The sequence below is a fragment of the Paroedura picta genome, chromosome 3, assembly GCF_049243985.1.
Source record: "Paroedura picta isolate Pp20150507F chromosome 3, Ppicta_v3.0, whole genome shotgun sequence".
In the NCBI taxonomy this organism is placed as follows: domain Eukaryota; kingdom Metazoa; phylum Chordata; class Lepidosauria; order Squamata; family Gekkonidae; genus Paroedura; species Paroedura picta.
Genome location: NC_135371.1, coordinates 134,831,940 through 134,851,036, shown reverse-complemented (window position 1 = coordinate 134,851,036; position 19,097 = coordinate 134,831,940). Strand labels below are relative to the sequence as shown.

The 19,097-nt window shown below is 46.5% G+C and overlaps 2 protein-coding genes and 1 pseudogene across 2 annotated transcripts; 2 read left to right on the top strand and 1 right to left on the bottom strand.

The window, feature by feature from the left end:
- The first annotated feature begins 857 nt into the window (after positions 1–857).
- Positions 858–10,288, top strand: RAC3 (Rac family small GTPase 3). The gene is made up of 6 exons (XM_077328052.1): positions 858–1,125; positions 7,034–7,105; positions 8,116–8,233; positions 8,745–8,807; positions 9,077–9,236; positions 9,388–10,288. The coding sequence occupies exons 1-6, from the start codon at positions 1,091–1,093 to the stop codon at positions 9,516–9,518; spliced, it is 579 nt and encodes a 192-aa protein (XP_077184167.1). The 5' UTR covers positions 858–1,090; the 3' UTR covers positions 9,519–10,288.
- Positions 9,889–15,821, bottom strand: DCXR (dicarbonyl and L-xylulose reductase). The gene is made up of 8 exons (XM_077328050.1): positions 15,583–15,821; positions 15,403–15,500; positions 14,495–14,649; positions 13,466–13,508; positions 11,912–12,011; positions 11,639–11,703; positions 11,161–11,278; positions 9,889–10,547 (listed from the first exon to the last, which is right to left on the bottom strand). The coding sequence occupies exons 1-8, from the start codon at positions 15,629–15,631 to the stop codon at positions 10,444–10,446; spliced, it is 732 nt and encodes a 243-aa protein (XP_077184165.1). The 5' UTR covers positions 15,632–15,821; the 3' UTR covers positions 9,889–10,443.
- Positions 15,736–18,575, top strand: LOC143831206 (14-3-3 protein gamma-A-like; annotated as a pseudogene).
- Positions 18,576–19,097: the final 522 nt, after the last annotated feature.

Below are 19,097 nucleotides of genomic sequence, written 5' to 3'. Positions count from 1 at the left end.
TTGGGCTTGGTGGAAGGCTACTTTGAAGGCTAGAGATGGGGACTGGCTTTCACTTTCCAGACCTTTTCACAGGAGATCGCTCCCCGCCCTTCTCGTTCTGGGTAAAAGGACTATCATGCAGTGAATTACTTGAGCAGTGAGTAATGTTCTCATTTTCTCCACATCTGCAAAGGCACTGGACTGTTAAGGACTGCCTGACAGGCAGAAACTCAATGGGTGAAGTGTCCCCCTGCTAAGAAAAGCTTCACTCTACCTTTTACAGGCAGAAGAGGGATCACTGTGGATATATTCAAGTAGTTCTATGGGGCCTGCAAAATGGAGCTCTGCTGCCAGGCTTCGGATAAGACCAATGATGAAGACCCCAAATCCAACCTACTTGCCAGGAAACTGCAATACCGATGACCAGATGTCCCTCATCCGTTAGACTGCTCTTTGTGATCTATTATAGTAATATTTCCTTCTTTCAAACCGTTACAAATGTAACAAATGTAATAATGTATTTCCTAGCTTCTGTGTTCCATGTACACCAGCCCAAGATGCCAAGGGAGGGGCGGTATAGGAACCAAACACATCAATACTACAGGCATGGTGGCTGTGCTAGCAAAGCATGGTGTCAACCCTCCCGCGATGAGGACGCACCACCTGTCCGGGTGCCTCGAGGAAGCTGAGGCCTTGCGCCGTCTCCCTGCCCAGCCGCAAGAGGCCTTCGGGGTCTGCGTGTCCCCAAGGAAGGCGCCCCAGCGCCAATTAGTTGCCAAGATACCGGCGGCTGCGTGTCCCCAACTGAGCGGCGCCCTCTGGGTCCTGAAATGCTGGGTGCGCCCAGCGGCCCCAGTTGGCGACGCTGGAGTGGCTCTTTCGGCGCGCCCGCCTTTCACACGCCGCCGCCGCCGCCGCCCCGGAGAGTGGCGGGCTTGTGAGGAGGGGCTGCCCGACTCCCTCCCTCTCCCCCCGGCCCCGCCCGGCTCCGGGTCTGTCTCTCCGTCTCGCTCTTGCTCGCTCACTGCGGCTGCGGGCTGCCTCCATCGCCAAGGACGCCGAGGAAGGGAGCCGGGCGCCGCCAGCCCAGCCCAGCGCGCTCGCGGGGCAGATGCAGGCCATCAAGTGTGTGGTCGTGGGAGACGGGTGAGCGCCGGCGCCACCGCGGCCCAGGGAGGGAGGGGCGGGCGGGCGGGCGAGGGGCCGTGGGGCCAAGGCCAGGGAGGGGTCGGCAAGAGGGGCTGCCTGAGAGGGGAGATGGCGTCAAATCCACACACACACACACACACACACACACCGCGCGCAGCACAGTCGGCCGAGGGCAGACCCACGCCCATCGGGCTCGTGGCCGGCGCTCGGGTGCCTTTGCGTCCTCCCGCGCACACACCTATTGTTGAGCCAGCGAAAATGTGCCGCCCCGCCCGGGGGCTTCCACGCCGCTCCTTGCCGTGGGCAGCAGCTGCCTCTCCCCAAGTCTTTCTTCGGCTCGGCTCCCTCCCATCTGCTGCAGTCTCCGGGGAGGGCTTTCATCACCCTTGCGTCGGATCTGCCCCTCTGGAGTATTGTAGTTCCGCCATGTGTTTGGGTGAAGCCAGGGGAAAGCCGAGCTTGGGCTAGCGTTGCAGACAGGGCGGGACTCTTTTTGTGTGTGTGTGTGTGCCCGGTACCCTAACAACTAGACCGAGAGTCGGCGGGCTTGTATTGTATTGTGTGCTGGGCTCTTGCAAACCTATTCAGCCCAAATCACGGCCATTGTACTCGGAGGTGGGACATGCGCTTTTGCGCTTTTCCTCCTGTGAGCGTGAAGATTATGCATCTTCCTTCCTTCCAGAGAAGTGAAAAAGAAAGCCAGGCTGACAGATTTGACCAGTTCCCGAAACCCAAGGTTTTGTTAGTTCCAGATGGGTACCCATATTAGTCTCTAGCAGTGGGCTAAAAGAGGAATCCAGTGGCACCTTAAAGACCAACCAAATTCATTCCACTATAAACTATCTTGAATCACGGCACATTTGAACTCACTGATGAAGTCCGCCCAAAAACTTACCCCTGAACGCATGTTGTTGGCCTCCAAGGTTGCCCTGGGCTTCTGTTTTTGGTCCTGATCCGGTATCTTACTGACTGGCTCATTCAACCGTCTGGTTTCCTTAGATGGGGTGATGCAAGGTGCCATTTTACTAACACACATATTCTAAGAATGTGTTGCAGAACTCTCAGCAATAGACACTCAGGAACGAGGATACAAAATTAAACCAGGAACCACTTTCCCATCATACATGATGGAACCAGAAAATGAATCTTGTTGGTGGATTAACTTAACAAAGGGACCTGGTGGAGGGTCTGCAGAGTGAGGTGAAGCAGAAGAGTCCATGGCTGTGTAGAGAGCAGAGTGCTGTGCTGGGACCAAGGCACAGATTCCTTCCTTGTGGAACTCTCTGAGTGGCATTGTATTTAGGCCTAACGTACCTCACAGAGCTGCTGCGGTGAGGATTAAAACTAAGTCCATGTATGCTTCTTGAAAGGAAGAGAATAATAGCTATGGATTTCATATGCTGAAGAACACTGTGTAGGTAGAGTCTGATCCCTCCCACAGCACTTCAGCCTAAACAATCAAAATGTTGGAGGGCCCTGTAGCTGACAGTAGGTTTGGGTTCCTGGCACTGTCTGGTTCTGCCAGCTTGTTCTCCTTTTCCTTTCACCATTAAATGTTGTCCTTCAAGTGAAGTGGCTCTTCTAAGGGAGGAAAAGCCACTGAAGTTGGAGGAAGGTTCCTTAGGCTGATGAAAGCCCACTAGCTCTGCTGAATGGAATTGTAGGATACAGGTCACTGTTTTCACACCTTCCCCCTAACACTGGCCTACAGCAGTTGTTGTGAAGATTATTGAATTAGTTTGAGTACTTAAAAAAAACACTGAAATACATACACACACTCAAAAGCCCTAATCTGGTAGCCTGATCTTGTCACATCTCATCAGAAAGGGTTGGCAGTGATTACTGCTTGAATGGGCCTAGAGGGGTGGGGAGGGAAAGGGAGGGGATGGGCCCCAGGTGGGCATGTACACAGCTGTTTCCCAACCATATTCTGCGTGATTGTGCCACTTCTGGAGCTTCTCAAAGCCTGAGGAATGTTTCAGGGGATTCTCAATGGTAAAAAGTTGAGAAAAGCTGCCCTATTGGTTCACTATGGGTCAGCTGCAACTTGATACCGCATTCTGCCAGCACAGCATGTAAAAACTCATAAAAATGACAGCTGGCCATTTGGATCTCTTCTGGTTTTACATGTTTGGGATTATAATTTCAGGTTTCTGGAAACCATTTGGTCCATTGCCTGTTATGAAGGAGCCCCCTTCCTATCCAGTTAGAAAGCTTGAGACATTCTATTACAGTACTCAAAATTCTAAAAAGATTCTAATCACAGAATAAAGTTTACTGAGACAGTTTACCAGGAAGAGCAGTATATAAATCTGCAAATAAATTAAAAAGAATAAAAGATATCTTCAGAGATGGTAAAACAGAGTGAGGAATGGGGAATGAATGCATACAATTAAATATTCCAACATTTAGCAAGCAAATGCTATGAACAGGTTCTGTAGTTACACCCCATCTAAAGAAGTACCGGGGTGATCCAGCTCTGTAAATTATGTCTTCAGTAAAATGCTGGTTCTGTTCAAGAACTCCATTTGTGGAGGATCTTTCGACCATACACCACAAAGTAAAGGGGGAAGATTTCTGAAATCTTGGGATGCAACATGACTACCACAGTTGGTACTTTGTGAGTTGAAGGGGGACATAGCTGCCCTACCTGGAGAAGAGTAATTGGCTGTGGTATCTGCGGGAGGGCAATGGGGAGAAATAAAGTGGAAGAAACATTGAAGGAAAGAAGTTAAAGGCTCCTCCTCGCTAGAGGTTTAAGCTTTTGCCTGGGATTTGTTTGAGGATCCTAACCTAACTACTTTATGCTGAAGATAAAGATTCTAGAGTCAAGCAATCTATTTTTGGAACCCATGGATCCAGTCACCTACCAGGTGTGCGCCATGTTTGTTTTCCTCCCTGAAGACAAGATGAACTACATTTGTCATAAGTGTAAATTGGTAGGGCTTTTAGGGGGAAAGGTTAGGGGCCTGGAGTGGAGGATTAAAACACTGCATGAAATCAAGCAAGGGGAGGATTTCATTGATAGGAGCAGTACAAATCTGCATATGGAAGAAGAGAAAAGTACAAAGGACAGTGTAAGTATTGACTTATTTACAGAGCCTCCCTTCACTGCTGTAACATGAGCCCAAAGGCATCGAGTGAGATGGCACTCGGTCCCATTGAAGCTCAAGAACATATTTCAAGCCCTTGTGGAAGAGATGGAAGCAGCATCAAGGGTAGAGGAAGAACCTAAAATTCAAAGACATAGTGAAGAGGGCATGGGGACAGGAGGAAATGGCATTAAAAGGAAAGTGTTGGTCATTGGTGACTTTCTGCTGAGAGACATGGAATAGAATGTGGCTAGGCCTGACCCCCTAGTTCAAGAGGTGTGTTGCTTGCCAGGGGCAAAGATTAAACATATTACGGACAGGATGCCGAAACTGATAAAACCAGCGGATCCCTATCTGCTTGTCATGGTCCACTTGGAAACAAACAACACAGCCATTAACACAATTGCACATATTAAGGCTGACTATGAAGATCTTGGGAGGCAGCTGAAATGAATGGGGGCATAAGTGGTTTTCTTTTCAATTCTGCCTATCAGGAGAAGAGGAATGAGTTGGGAGCTGAAGATAATAGAGATGAACTGCTGGCTGCATTAGTGGTGCCACCAGGTGGGATTTAGATGCTGGGACCACAGGATAGGTTTTCTAGAAGAAGGCCTGCTAGGACAGGATGAGTTTCATTTATCCAAGTTGGGGAAGAATGTGTGGCAGGAACTTGGGGAGATTCATCAGGAGAACCTTAAACTGAAGTCACAAGGGGAAGATGTCGTCCAATGTAGGGATTCTAATGTAGGAGACAAAATACTGCTGACCTGTGTGGGAAGGATGGGTCAAATAGAACCAAGGGTAAGAGGCTTCAGGTGCCTATATACCAGTGCCCAAAGCATGGACAATAGAAAGGAAGAGCTCGAGCTTCTCATGCATTCAAAGAGATACGATTTAGTAAGCAATACAGAAACTTGGAATGATTTCACGACTGGAATATAGTAGTGGATGGATATGAGTTGTTCAAAAGAAATAGAAAAGGTCAAAAAGGAGATGGAGTGGTGCTGTATGTGAGGAGATGGCTTGCCTGTCAAGAGATACTAGAGAAGGAGAGTGATACTTTGTTGGAAAATATCTGGATGAAGATAAGGGAGGAAAAACCAAAGTCTAGTGATTAGTGCTACAGACCACCTAGCTAGGGTAAAGATGTGGACACTGCCCTCCTTAAGCAGCTTGATGGACTATCCGGGCAACAGGACCTTGTAATTATGGGCGACTTCAATTTTATGCTAAGTGTCCAGAGTTGGGTAACTTTCTGACCTGCCTGGCTGACAATTTCATTTATCAAATGGTGGAAGAACATATGACAGGTTCAGCCATACTCAATTTAATTCTGACCAACAGGCAAGAGGTGGTGGATGGGGTGGTAGGGCCCCTGTGGGGGTGACCATGTCCTCCTAGAATTTCTTATAAGATAGTGGACCTAGGTGGATAGGGAACCGGCTAGAAAACTGCACCCAAGGCGTGGTTGTTAATGGTATATCAGTGGAGGGAGGCGAGCAGCAGAGTGCCACAGGGCTTGGTACTAGATCCAGATTTTTGAACATTTTTATCAATGATCTGGAAGAGGGGGTAGCGGGACTCCTAATTAAATATGCAGATGACACCAAATTGGGAGGAGTATCGAACACCCAGAAGATAGAGTTAAGCAAGATCTGAACATGCTGGAAAAGTGGACAAATGACAACAAGATGCAATTCAATAAGGAAAAGTGTAGAGTTCTACATCTGGGTCACAATAATGAGAAATATGCATACTGGATGGGAGATACACTTCTGGGTAGTAGTGTATGTGAACATGATCTTGGTGTACTTGTGGACTGTAAGCTAAATATGAGCAGACAGTGTGATGTGGTGATAAAGGAGGGAATTGCAGTCTTGGACTGTATCAACAGAAGCATCACATCAAAATCATAAGATGTCATAGTCCTACTGTATGCCTCACTGGTCAGACCGCATCTGGAATACTCTGTGTAGTTCTGGTGGCATCATTTCAAAAAATATATGGATAAAATTGAGAGGGTTCAGAGGAGAGCAATGAGAGTGATCCAGGGCCTGGGTACCAAACCTTATGAGGAAAGGCTGAGGGACTTGGGAATATTCAGCCTGGAGAAGAGGAGGTTGAGAGGGAACATTATTGCTGTCTTTAAATATTTTAAGGTTGTCACAGGAGGACAGGGAAAGGTTTCTATTGGCAGCACAGCATAGGACCTGTACTAATGGGTTTAAACTACGTGGAGAATGATATCAGCTAGATATCAGGCAAACAATTTTCACAGTCAGCTGTGGAATCAACTGCCTAAGGAGGTGGTGAGCTCTCCCTCACTGACAGTCTTCAAGTAGGGGCTGGACTGATACTTTTCCTGATGCTTTAGGCTGATCCTGCATTGAATTTAATTTGCTGTCATCTGCAAACTTGCCCATTTCACTGTTCATCCTTGATTCCAGGTTATTTATGATCATGCAGGAAGCATGACAGTCACTTTTCCACCCTGATGGTGCCCAATCCTAAATAACACCATTCATATGGATGGAATGGCCACAGTGCTTCCTAACTAAACAAATTATTTTATGAGGAACTTCTAATACAACTCCACACTAATCACTAATTTACATTTTTGTTCTCTTTTTTTGTAATGCTATGGGGTCTCTTAAAGCTGACATTGATCAAAGCCCAGCATGTCTTAATCCAGGCCTAACTTTATATTTGGCTAGACTAGGCACCTGAAATTTTGGCTTGAATCAGTGACTTGAAACTTGGAAAAACAGTCCTACAATATCTGTACTTTTATGGCTCTGCTTTCCTTTTTTTAGGGCTGTGGGGAAGACCTGTCTGCTAATCAGCTACACGACCAATGCCTTCCCTGGAGAGTATATCCCCACTGTGTGAGTATTTAGAAACCAAGCCATAGGTTCCAGTACATACTTATGAGATAAGTTGCATTCTAAGCTGTGGTTTGTAAGGCACACATTCTGGGATTTTGATATTCTGGATTTTGGGAGTCCAATCTTTCCAACCACTCAACGGACTACTTCAAGCATGACAGAGGTAGCACATGGAAGAAACTGTGTGTCTGCCCATGTGAAAATCATGAGTGCAGAAACATGCATGGTTGTACACACAGCAAATATAAGCACTTATATTATGACCATCACTCAAGATTATCTGCATGGGAACTACATGAAGTAATGCTGTCACATGGTAATACCATTCTAATTGTGTGAGCAGAAAGGACAGTTAAAGCACATTTTAAGAGGCAACTGGAGTGAGATAATTGATCTTGTATTCACAACTAAATTGTGGTTAGGCTAGAATACAATCTACAAAAGTTCTACAATTGTAACATAGTTAGTCCTATGTTATAAAGGTTATAGAACCCTTGTAGATTATATTCTAGATAGGATAGGATTTACTATGTTAAAAAGGCTATAAAGCCTTTGTAGATTGTATTCTAGGCCAACCACAATTTTGCAGTGAATACAAGATCAGTTAGCTCTCTCCAGTTACCTCTTAAAATATGCTTCAGTTGTCATTTCTGCTCACACAATTAAAGTGGCCAACAGATAGGGAAAGAATGAGTTTTAAATTTTATATTTGTGGGTCCTCTTGTGCATGCTGTTGGATTTTATGGAATAGTACATGAATTAATAAAATATGGCATGTAAGTTTTGAATAAATTGGGAAGGAAGAGACCCATTTTACTATCCAATCTCTGTCCATAGAACAAAAGTGGCTTGTGTTCAGGGTTAAACCAGAAAAATGCTTGAGAACTTTCAAGGTAGTATGTACAGGTGGGACTTATTCAGGAATAGTTGGATCTAGAATGAAATCACCTTGAGAATACAGCATGGAGGTGGGATAGACTGTGTTTCTAAAAGGAGCAATTTCCCACCAGGTTTGATAATTATTCTGCCAATGTCATGGTGGATGGAAAGCCAGTAAACCTGGGGCTGTGGGACACAGCAGGACAAGAGGACTACGACAGACTGCGACCTCTTTCCTACCCACAGACAGTAAGTGCCAATATTGTTCCCGGCTTTTTGAGCAGGGTTTAATTGTATTCCCTTTTAGAGAGGGTTCCCCAAATTCCTGTCTACTGAAATAAGCAGTGGCTCTATATAATCTGTTTATTTTTGTTCCTTTTACCCATTTGATCCATTTACTCATTTCCATTGTGCGAAAATACATTACATGAATGTGTTTAATTCCCCTTAAGTTAGCCATCTAAAGCTATCGTCACATATTATGAGAAAATCTACTGCCATTTTTGCTGATCTTGCGTTCTAGTATTATGGAACAGAGATGTGGCCATGTTGCAACCTAAGCATACATTCTTTTTATGGAATCTGGTATTTATGATAGGGTAAACGTTGGGGTATGTTGGGGCTGAAACTGGAAACTAGATGATTCTAGCAGGAGAAACCAATGATCTACAAAAGCATGGGGTGGTTCTGTATACTATGCAGAGGAATATACCATCCCTGCTTTACCCTTTTTATATAATGATTATTCTTATCCCCACAGGATGTTTTCTTGATCTGCTTCTCACTAGTGAGCCCAGCCTCTTTTGAAAATGTCCGAGCCAAGGTAAAACATTTCCTTGCCAGCATAAGAAAACTGTCATGGCTACATCTTGGCAGAGGGTGGTGTTTTTGGTAGCCAGCATTATGCCTTCCATGCTCACTAAAGCATACATGTAATGCTTCTCATATAGGACGAAAGTCAGTGGGGAGCATGCAGTGTAGCAGAATCAGTCCCCCCCCCTTTGAAGTCTTCTCCTAACCCAGATACCGTTCCCCAGCCCCACCCCGTGCACAGTGTCACCAAGCAAGTTTACTTTTGCCTCCCACTTTTAGTGGTACCCAGAGGTTCGGCACCACTGCCCCAACACCCCAATCATCTTGGTGGGCACCAAACTGGACCTGAGGGATGACAAGGACACCATTGAGAGACTACGTGACAAGAAACTGGCCCCCATCACCTATCCTCAGGGCCTAGCTATGGCCCGGGAGATTGGTGAGTTTTGGAAACTGGGCTACTGGAGGAGACAGGGAGATGTGAAGCACAAAGCATTTCATTCAGTGTTCCTGGTTCTGAAAGCACCAGAGTGTAAGGAAGATAAATCACAGAGCCACACTAAGCCAGGCTGTCCCCTCCCTTTCTGTAGGTTCGGTGAAATACCTAGAATGCTCTGCCCTTACACAGCGAGGCCTCAAGACTGTCTTCGATGAAGCCATCCGTGCTGTGCTGTGCCCCCCACCGGTGAAGAAGCCTGGCAAGAAATGCACTGTGTTCTAAGGGCATCTGAGTTCAGCATGTTAATGAGTGTCTTCTCCTTGTGTGTTCGAGGAGGGAGCGTTCTCTGGGTGTTCCCGCAGTGGGAGAGGCGGGGCCCTTCATCATGTACGAAGTCGGTGTTTTTTAAATGTCTCTTTGATTTAACGTCTGTGTCAATGTAAAAAAGGGCCACATGGGAGAAAGAAGAGATCAATGCTTCCCACTCCAGGGCGGAGCAGTGTGAGGGACATGCTCTCCATGACTCCATGCCAGGGGGTACTGCGTGACTAGGAAGAGCAGCCCTTTATACTACTTCAGTTGGTGCTAGAGCACTGTGGTGGGAGCAGGTAACTTTACCCCAGTGGGGGTGGAAAGGCAAATGAGACACAGGTTGAAGGAACAGCCATTAGTGCTTTATTGTGTGAGACACTAGCTAAGCAGCTCTGTGCCATCCAAAGCTGTCTTTATCTTCCAGGGCATCAGCCTGTGTGCTACTCCAGAGCTGGTTTACTGACCATCAGCCTCCCAATGATGGAGAGGAAGGAGGCAGTTGCTTTACCTTGCCCAGTCTGGGCAGGACCAGGCTGTGTGGCAAAAGCCTAAGATTAAAAGGGAAGCAGGTGGGAGGGTAATGGCCAATCCCTTCCTTTTGTCAGTTCTGATGGATTGGGGATGGAGCAGGGAGAGCTTGGGAGGGGTTGGGATGGAGACAGGTCCAGTTTTTAATCATCGTGTAGAGTGATGAGCAGAACACTTCTTATTTTATACAATAAACATTTCTCCATAAGTCATGATTTGTTTAGGTTCTGTGGGGGAAAGGAATGGGACCTGTATTCTTTGCTCATTCTGCAGGGCCTGGTAGTGGAATGTTCTCTTTAGCTCCTTGAGGATGGCTAGATAATCAGCAGAGATACACTTCCATAGGGAATGGAGCACCCACTGTGCTTTAACTGACAAGGAATCCTCCATCAACTGGCAGCACAACACCTGTTGTCATGTTGCTCTGGTCACTCAGCAGGAAGAGGATGCTGTTCACCACATCTGCTACCTCTGTAAAGACAGATGCACCAAGGGCAGCTGAAAGGAATTCTAGAGACATAGCAGCCTCATCCTCTTGACCTCAGACAGAAACTCCCCACTCTCCCAACAAGACCACACTTCCCACACTCCCATGTACTCTGACCCAACACAGCAGTTTCCCTCAGCTTGGTAACTGGAATCCCCAGGCCAATTCAGACATGTGTCTGGAAGGTAATGCAACCTTAACATAACAAATCATCCCTATGTGACATTTTTTCATCACAGATTTTTTTTTTAAATAGAACGTGAGATATTCATGTGAGGGAGCTTTCACAAAAACTCTGCAAAGATGGTACTGCTCATCTCAACTAATGCTTATTTTAATAGACCCATACAAAGGAAGAAGGCTCTCTCTCCATTTCAAATATGTCTCGGAAAACGCAGCTTCGGTATGTGAGCCCCACAAATTGCTGGTGCTACAGGCATCAAGCACAGCTACAGTCTTGCACTTCCCACTGGCTCTGCAGCATATTCTTTAAAGAGGACTGCTATGCGGGTGTTGAGTTCTTTCTTTTGACTCAGCATCTACAACTACACGAGCCCACCACATTCATTCACAAAGTAAACTCATGCTCCAACTGACCTGCAAACTTGCCCAGCGGGATACGACTTGTCATAGCTGCAGCCTTCTGGGGGTCAGTCCAATTGCGGCGTCCCATTTCAGTCAGGACAACAGTGGGGTTGACGCTGTTTACCCGGATCTTGAAGCACAGACAGGGCAGGGCAGGGGGCAGGGAATGCAGGCTTAGACCATGCATACAGTTTAATCATCTGTTTGGAGGATTTCGTTCTGTTCCTCATATGCTTGATCACAAACAGGATCTCAGTTCGATACTAATCTTTCCAGTGTTGGGGTTTTACCCTCCAGTTGGCCCATGAAGACATATCTGAATTCCATTATGCTGTTTCCAGAAAGCTTCCCGCTCAGTTTGCACCTTCAGCCTAATCACACACATGTACCTTGTTTCAATATTACCCTGTTCTGACTCCCCTTATCACTGAGCAGGCATTGCTGTTTCCATGTATCTACCTTGCTCTTTTCATTATGATTAAGTTCGTACCTTGTGAGGCCCCAACTCCTGAGCCATTGTTTTGGTCAGCATGTCCAAGGCACTCTTTGTGGAACCTTCAGTAAACAGGAAAGTTTAATGCATCAGGCCTCTGCCTGCTCTTTCCTTCCCCCTCCCATACACTTAATTGCAAATCTGGGGATGCCTTGAATAAGCAAAGGTTGAGCCTGGTTTCTCAGTGCAACTGATCTGAGAACCGCTGGCTGTTTCCACTTATGTTTTAGTGGGAATAGCAACACAGGACATCTTGAGAGTTATACTCACAGTAGACTGTGTGATCCGGCATAGCCCTCTGCGAGGCCTGGCTTGAGACATTCACTATTGCACCTGGAGACCCTCGAGCAATCAGCTTCTGAGCAATGATCTGAAATGTGTGACATTGGAAAGGCGAACACAGCATAGTAGCTGGTAGCTTAGGCTAGGCTGGAATGTCAGCAGCACTATGACAGAATCTATTGTAGCCCACAGAGGAAAAGTGAAATGGAAGGGTTCCAATATGCCCCAGCCTCCTTAAAGTAGAGAATAGTGCGGGGCATAAAAAACAGGGTTTTTTTCATCACAATCATAAGTCAACTTTGTCTATACACACACACACTACCGTGGTATAGTGGTCAACTGTCACAGACTATAATCTGGATAACTAGATATGATTCCCAACTCTACATGTAAACAGCAAAAGCAAAACAGAAGGGGTGAGGGGAGCAAAAGCTTCAACACAGGTGGACCAGATAACCAAGAAGGTTTGTGCCAGGCCTAATAACAAAAATGAATAATAATGTGTTTATATATATTCCACTAGGGGCCAAGCACATTGCATTTAGGAATACAACGGGTGCTAGATTGGGGGGGGGGGTGAGCTGCAGACGGCCTCTCCTTCCCCTCAGGACCTGGAAAGGCTGCAGGCAGCTGTTAGGGAACTCACCGGCAGGGGCAGCTCTCATGCAGCAGGGATCTGCAGTCTCCAAGTCTCAGAGGGAAGTGGAAGGAGGAGGGGGTGGTCAGGGGTAGGGGACGGAAGGCAATTGGCTGGCTGCTGGAAAGACAGGCAAGCCAGTTGGAGGAGGAGGGTGGGACAGTCGCCCTGAGTGGGTGTTAAGCCCTGAGTGGCACTTAAGCCATGAAATACACTCCTCCTCCAAGCCCTTACCAGAAATATATTATGTGGAACAGATGGACAAAACTTTAATACATAGCAAATACTAAAAAAACAGAACCAGATGCATTTTGGTCAAATGGGAAATTATTCCCCTGTGAATAATTAAAACATACTCTAGAAAGGACAATTATTCATAATATAAAACTATTTCTGATCTGAGCCTAAAAAACACAAAAGGTAAGTGTCCTGATTAAAAAATCTATATAAAGGTCATAGAGTAACTCATTATTTTTTGGTGTATATATGTCCACATGCAGGAAGCAATTAAAAATAACTTTTAAAAATGAAAATGTTTACTACCTGCTATGTATCAAAGTTTTGCTAATTTAATATATGTAAACCCATTATTATTTATTTAATTCCCCCTTCCTCCACAATGAAGCCTACTGGGTGAACGTGGGACAGCCACAGTTCTCTCCAAACTCTCTCAGCCCCACCAAGGTGCCTGTTGTGGGGAGAGGAAGGGATTGGAAGCCGTTTTCAGACACTTTAAAGTAGAGAAAAGCATAGGGTATTAAAATTAGGTCTTCTTCATCACAACTATAACCCTTCACAGAGGCCAAAATACCAGCCCAGCCACTTAACAAAATCTCTCTTGGTCAGTTTCCTACATGCTGCTTAGGCATTAGCATCACCCTCCTGATACCACTACCTCTTCTCACCTGGGAGATCTGCAGGGCAGCCCGAAGGTTGACACTGAAAGACCTGTATAAAATTTCAGTCAGATTAAATAGACAAAATAAAGAATGCCCAGACAGCAACAGTTTAGCACTGGTTTCTAGAATTCTAAAACATGGCAGTGGTAATCTACAAACTCAGTCCCCACCCTGCAATTTTTCAAGCATATCTGATGTGGTAATAATCAAGCAGATATGTTAAAAATGAATTTTCATGAGAGAGAATGCTTTATGCCTCTTTCCTTTGGCAGACTGAGAGGGATTAAAAATTAAACATCAATGCAGGACAAAGGTTTTCAAGACAAGCTACAAAAAGGTCAGGCTGACAGTTAAAATCAAAAAACTATGTCGCAGTTTGTCTGCCTCCAATGGAGAATGGTCAAATATCATCTGCCCCCCCATACCACTGGAAAGAAATACCACACTTCAGTCCATGGCTGCTTTGAAGTAGATGATTTTCTGTCTACCAGGTCTTGCTGCTGTGAATGCAGAGACATTTGCTGTGGCAACAAAGCATCAGACACAAGTATTGCCTGTAACTCCTTGTTTCAGCCCTCAACAACCACCATTTCCCCTCCCCTACCACAAGGCTGTTTAAAAAGTTGGAAATTGCTAGATCGCTATAGTGTTACAATGATTGATTGCCCATCTACTGTATGTGTTCTGATTTATGGTGACCTATGAATTAATGTCCTCTTAAACATATCATTAACAGTATTGCTCAGATCTTGCAAACTGATGGCTGTGGCCAGGGACAGTTTATCTATGTAGCACATGCTACAAGCCCTGCACTTCCAGCGGTCTTGCACAGTACCTTCCCCCCATGGATCAAGCCCGTAGCCTCTCACCTTCCCCATTTCCCCTCTTTGAGGACAGTCAGAGTGACACCCCTTTCACCTCTACCCCCAGTCTGGCTGCTCCCACTGCAATTGTACTCTGATGGGGCCCCACAAATCCTTAAACTGGGCCCCATTCTGCACATGTTGGATAATGCATTTTCACGTCGGGGATTACCTGTCAAAGGCCTCCTTGGTAACCTCCAGGAAGGGCTGCAGCAAGGCTATTCCTGCGTTATTCACCAATAGATCGATATCACCCACTTTGTTCAATGCTGCTTCTGTGGCCTCCCAATCTCCCACATCAACACACAGTGTCTGAATTCCAGGGCACTGGGGGGCAGAACAGAGAAATCCTAAGAAAATGGTAAAGTAACAGAAAAATTGGGGCCGGCTGATGAAAAATTGGCCTTCCAAACCACAGACGGAGGCTGGAGACACATGGTGCCTACAGACTGGTGATGAGTTATGAGAGACAGTACTTTCAAACAATGCTTAATGTGCACTTTGCAATGGTTACAAGAACGTAATAGCCATACTATCTGGAAGATACATTTAATTTCATAATGAGTCTCTACCATGTTGTGCCCTGCAGTAATATTCACATACGAGAGGCTTAAAGGAATTTTTAATACCATGTGAGAAAATACTCTTAAGAATTAGAGGAAGCGACTGCACAATGTTCAGCCGCTCTAGTCACAGCAATTTTGTGATCCACTCTGCCCCATGAAAGGTTGCCAGCTTCCTTTCATGGCCGGGTTCCTAGGATCTTTTACTTGCTTTAACAGCAAGTGGGTGAAACTTATCACTCCATCATTCTGCTGGAAGAATATTCTAGGACGGAATTTCTGCTGGTTGCGCATTTTAGGCACCAGAACTTGTCATTTAAAACGCTACTGGCAACCCTGACCACCTCTGGCCAAACGCGCTCTCCTAGAAGTTTTCTCAGGGGAGGCGTGAGGTCTCAGGGGGCGAGAGGTCTTGGAGGTACCCAGGAAGAGAAGGGGCTGCCTGTGGGCGGGAGACCAGGCCTGGGTTACAGAGCGGTTTCAGGGGCGGTCGGGCGGGAAGCGGCGCTGGCGATACCTCCTCCTGCAGGCACTCGAGGTCCGCCTGGGTCCGGCTCAGCGCCACCACTTGGGCCCCGGCGCGACTCAAGGCTACCGCCACGGCTCGGCCGATCCCTGCAAGGGCGAGAGAAAGGAAGGGCCTAGAAGGGACAGCCTCCACACCCTTCATCCCACCGTCCTGGGCCCCGGCCGATACCTTTGCCCGCCCCCGTCACCAGAGCGCGGCGGCCCGCGAAACGCTCCATCCCAGTGCGAGAGAAGACTTCGCCTTCGGGGCCGTGAAAGCCGGAGCCAGCAGCTCCCGCCCCTCCGTCTGGCCGCGCTCCCAATGGCCGCTTGCCTTCGCTTAATGCGTCTCGCAGGCCGCCCCCCGCGGGGAGACTTCCCTTCAGTTTGGGGACAGGGAAGAAGGCGGAGCGGCCATTACAGAAACGAGAGAACCGTAAAAACCAGTGGAATGCATTACAGACACTTGAGAACAATATTTCAGAAACAGTGGAAATCTCACCCCTTTATTAACCCGTTCCAGGCCAAAATGCCTCTGGCAGTACTGTTGTTTGTTTAATGCCTGTTCTGGACAGTCTTGGAGTTGGCCTGGTAAGGGTTAATAAAGGTGCAAGATTTCAGCTTTCTCATTTCTAAAATATTTGTCCACAAGTGTCTGTAATGCATCCCACTGTTTTTTGTGCTACTCCTGGTTGTTTAATGCCTGTTCTGGACTGTTCCAGGCCTTTCTGGCTTTTACCCTGCCCCTTCTGTTCTAATGCCACTGTCCCAGAAAAGCATTTGGGTGCTGCTATCGATCTTGCATCCAAACAACCTTCCTCATTCTTCCATCCCTTCTGAATCTTGTTGCCATTGAGCACCCCCCACCCCCCACTAATATCTGAGTAAACCCCCTTCATTATTTTTGCAAACTTCTAATAGCTTACCTACTACCCACTGTAGATGGGTTGTGCCAGTATAATGGTTTTTGGTAATTTTTACTGGCATATATGATAATGTGGGTGGGATGCCCCACTGTAATGGGGTTTCTTATCTAATATTTTTTACTGGCATGTATGATGTTTTGTATGGGTAGAACAGAATCGGTGGGCTCTTCTACAATGTTCCAGAACTTTCCTGCCCCTATGGCAACAGTCGTTACCTACAACAGTCAGTACAAACTTTCCCCTGGGCCCATACAGGTCAGCTGCGGATCCTCAGTCTCACCCTCTCAGTGCTGAGTCACAAGCAGCTGGTAAAGGCAGCACAGCTAGCAGAACAATGTGGCAGACACACAGATGGAGGCCTGGAGGAGATATGGCTGCTGCCATGAAGCAGCTTGTGGTGGAAGGCAAGGATCCATTAACCCACCAGGAAAGGGTCTCGTAATACAAGAGCACTGTTCCTCTTGGGATCAGTAGAGGCACTCCGTGGGGCATGATGTTGGGAAACAGAAAGAGCAACCTCAAGCCTATTGGGAGACCATTAAAGAAGGCTCTGGAAACTCAGTGCTGGGAGAATCTTAGCCTGTTAGGCAATGTCCTATTGAAACATTGCAGCGACACAGATTATGAAAATCAGGGCTTTTACCTGAAAATGAAAGAAGACAACTATTTGTCTAGCTGAGGTAGCCCTGCCTGATGCGAAAGAGACTGCAGTAAAGTCTGCAGAAGCAGCCTATGAGGAAACTACTCATCCCGTGGCTCTGGCCCTGAATTGCTGTTTTACTTTGAGGCTGTCAACAACCCTCAACTAGACTACCAAGGACTGCCTTTGCTAAAGCCATCACTGGCCTGGAGGACCTCAGTCTTGAATACTACAAGGAATCCACCCATTATCATGTACACATTATTCATTGGACTGGTGGCCAACAACCATAGCTGGAGAAAAGTAGCAATATTGAAGGCTAATATTGCCCTGAGCCAGCAATTAACCATGGTGATAAAGGAGACGATTACAACCTTCTAAATGATCATAGTTATTAGAGATTGGTTATAGTTTCACGTATTGGTTTGACTTGTTCCTGGCACTTGTTTCCTGACAGAGAAAGCAGCTAAGAAAGCAGCCTGTTCCTTTCTGGAATACAGTTTCCAATAACTGCTGAAGAAACATTCTGAATAAGGCCGAACTTTATCTCCTGAGCTCAAGGCCAGCTGGAAGAAAGGGCATGAGCCAGCCATCAGTAATGTATAAACCTTGAAGGTCGGAATTGTTGCCAGGCAAAGACCTGGATCCCTGTCAGCAGCGTTTGGAAGGCTGGTTTAAAGGCTGTAGTGTGGTCCTGGGAGATGGAATGTGAGGTGGAGACCCCAGGTTATTGGCCCATCCTGCAAGGGCATCATCACTCCCAGCCTCCAAGGAGAAAGTATTTCTACATGGGCAGAAAAGGCCTGGGAAGGCACTCATATGGAGATGGGGCTAATCCCCGCTTTCACATGATGTCACCAGTGGGCCGGGCCCCTCCCAGGCTTGGCATGCTTTAGTTCACCATTTCCCCACTTTAAGGGAACACAGATATTTCCTGAATTCCCTTAAGCACTCAGAGGGCCAATGGGGCCTAGCCCAGTGAAGGCCAGTGTGGATGGAGGCCTGGAGGAGAAAAAAAAATGTCCCACTCGGCTCTGCAGTGCTTTGTGATGCCGATTGGGGCATTTTTCTCTTGGAAGGAGGGATTGTGTTCTAACACAATCCCACCTTCCCACAACCCCACCCTACCCGATGCAGCAGAACCTTTCATCTGGGTCCAACACAGTGGTGCTGCTGGTGCGGAATCGCTGTATGTAATTCTACTGTTCTCTGTGCAGTTGTTCATGGAACCATTCCCCTTGCTTCTGTGTGTTCTTTGTTTCACTGCAGTAAATACACAACCCATTAAAAGTTGTCCTAGTGTGGTTTGAGGCATATTTCATGCTAGGCAAAGCAACCATAAAAAGGCCCAGTTAGGCACTGGGCTATCAACAGTTAACAGAACCATGGAGGCCAATGATGGGTAGTTGTGTGACAGATTCCTAGTATTGTATTCATCCAGGTACCAGATCTATACTCTTAAACCAGGGTTTTGTGAAAACCTGGAGTTTCTTGATGAACCTGGATTTCCATATGGGTGGGAGTTAATTAAGATATATGTGTGTGTGTGTGTTAAATTTGGATGATGTGACCATATATGGTCATATTGACTCACCCACCTTCTCCCAAAATGGCCAGTAGAGGGGGTGGGAAGGGGAGGGGCCTTAGGTGGACATGTACACAGCTATGCTTCCCAATCATATTCTGCACAATTGTGCCGCTTCTGGGGTTTCTCAAAGCCTGAAGAATGTTTCAGGGGGTTCTCAGTGGGGAAAAAAGTTGATAAAGGCTGCACTAATTAGACTGGTGCAAGTATCTTCCATTTCTTAATGCCCTACTAGAAATAAAAGTTAATTCCTCAAGCTCCACTCCTGTCAGATTTGCCAGCTCAGCATCTGACGGACTAACAAGGTATAGCCACTGCCATCATGTCTAACCTGCTAACTTTCATGTGCCATCCATCTGGACTGGTCACTGTCAAAATACAGAATTCAATGAAAGTGAGAATTGCCATCCTGTCTGGCAAGAGTCAGCATGATAATTCTTATTAAATAGAGATTAAATTGTTTTTTGACTGGAAGATGTTATTGGGGGCAAGGTAGGAACTAACGTTCTACAGCCCAAGCCCTTGGGAATGTTGTAATAAACCATGGTAACACG

Bases quoted from the DNA above. Each gene is read 5' to 3' on its own strand.
- RAC3 (XM_077328052.1), top strand. From the start codon at position 1,091: ATGCAGGCCATCAAGTGTGTGGTCGTGGGAGACGG. The intron at 1,126-7,033 runs GTGAGCGCCGGC...TCCTTTTTTTAG, and splicing joins TGTGTGGTCGTGGGAGACGG to GGCTGTGGGGAAGACCTGTC. The intron at 7,106-8,115 runs GTGAGTATTTAG...ATTTCCCACCAG, and splicing joins GGAGAGTATATCCCCACTGT to GTTTGATAATTATTCTGCCA.
- DCXR (XM_077328050.1), bottom strand. From the start codon at position 15,631: ATGGAGCGTTTCGCGGGCCGCCGCGCTCTGGTGACGGGGGCGGGCAAA. The intron at 13,509-14,494 runs GTAATCCCCGAC...AATTTTATACAG, and splicing joins ACCAAGGAGGCCTTTGACAG to GTCTTTCAGTGTCAACCTTC. The intron at 12,012-13,465 runs GTGAGAAGAGGT...CACACATTTCAG, and splicing joins CTGCCCTGCAGATCTCCCAG to ATCATTGCTCAGAAGCTGAT.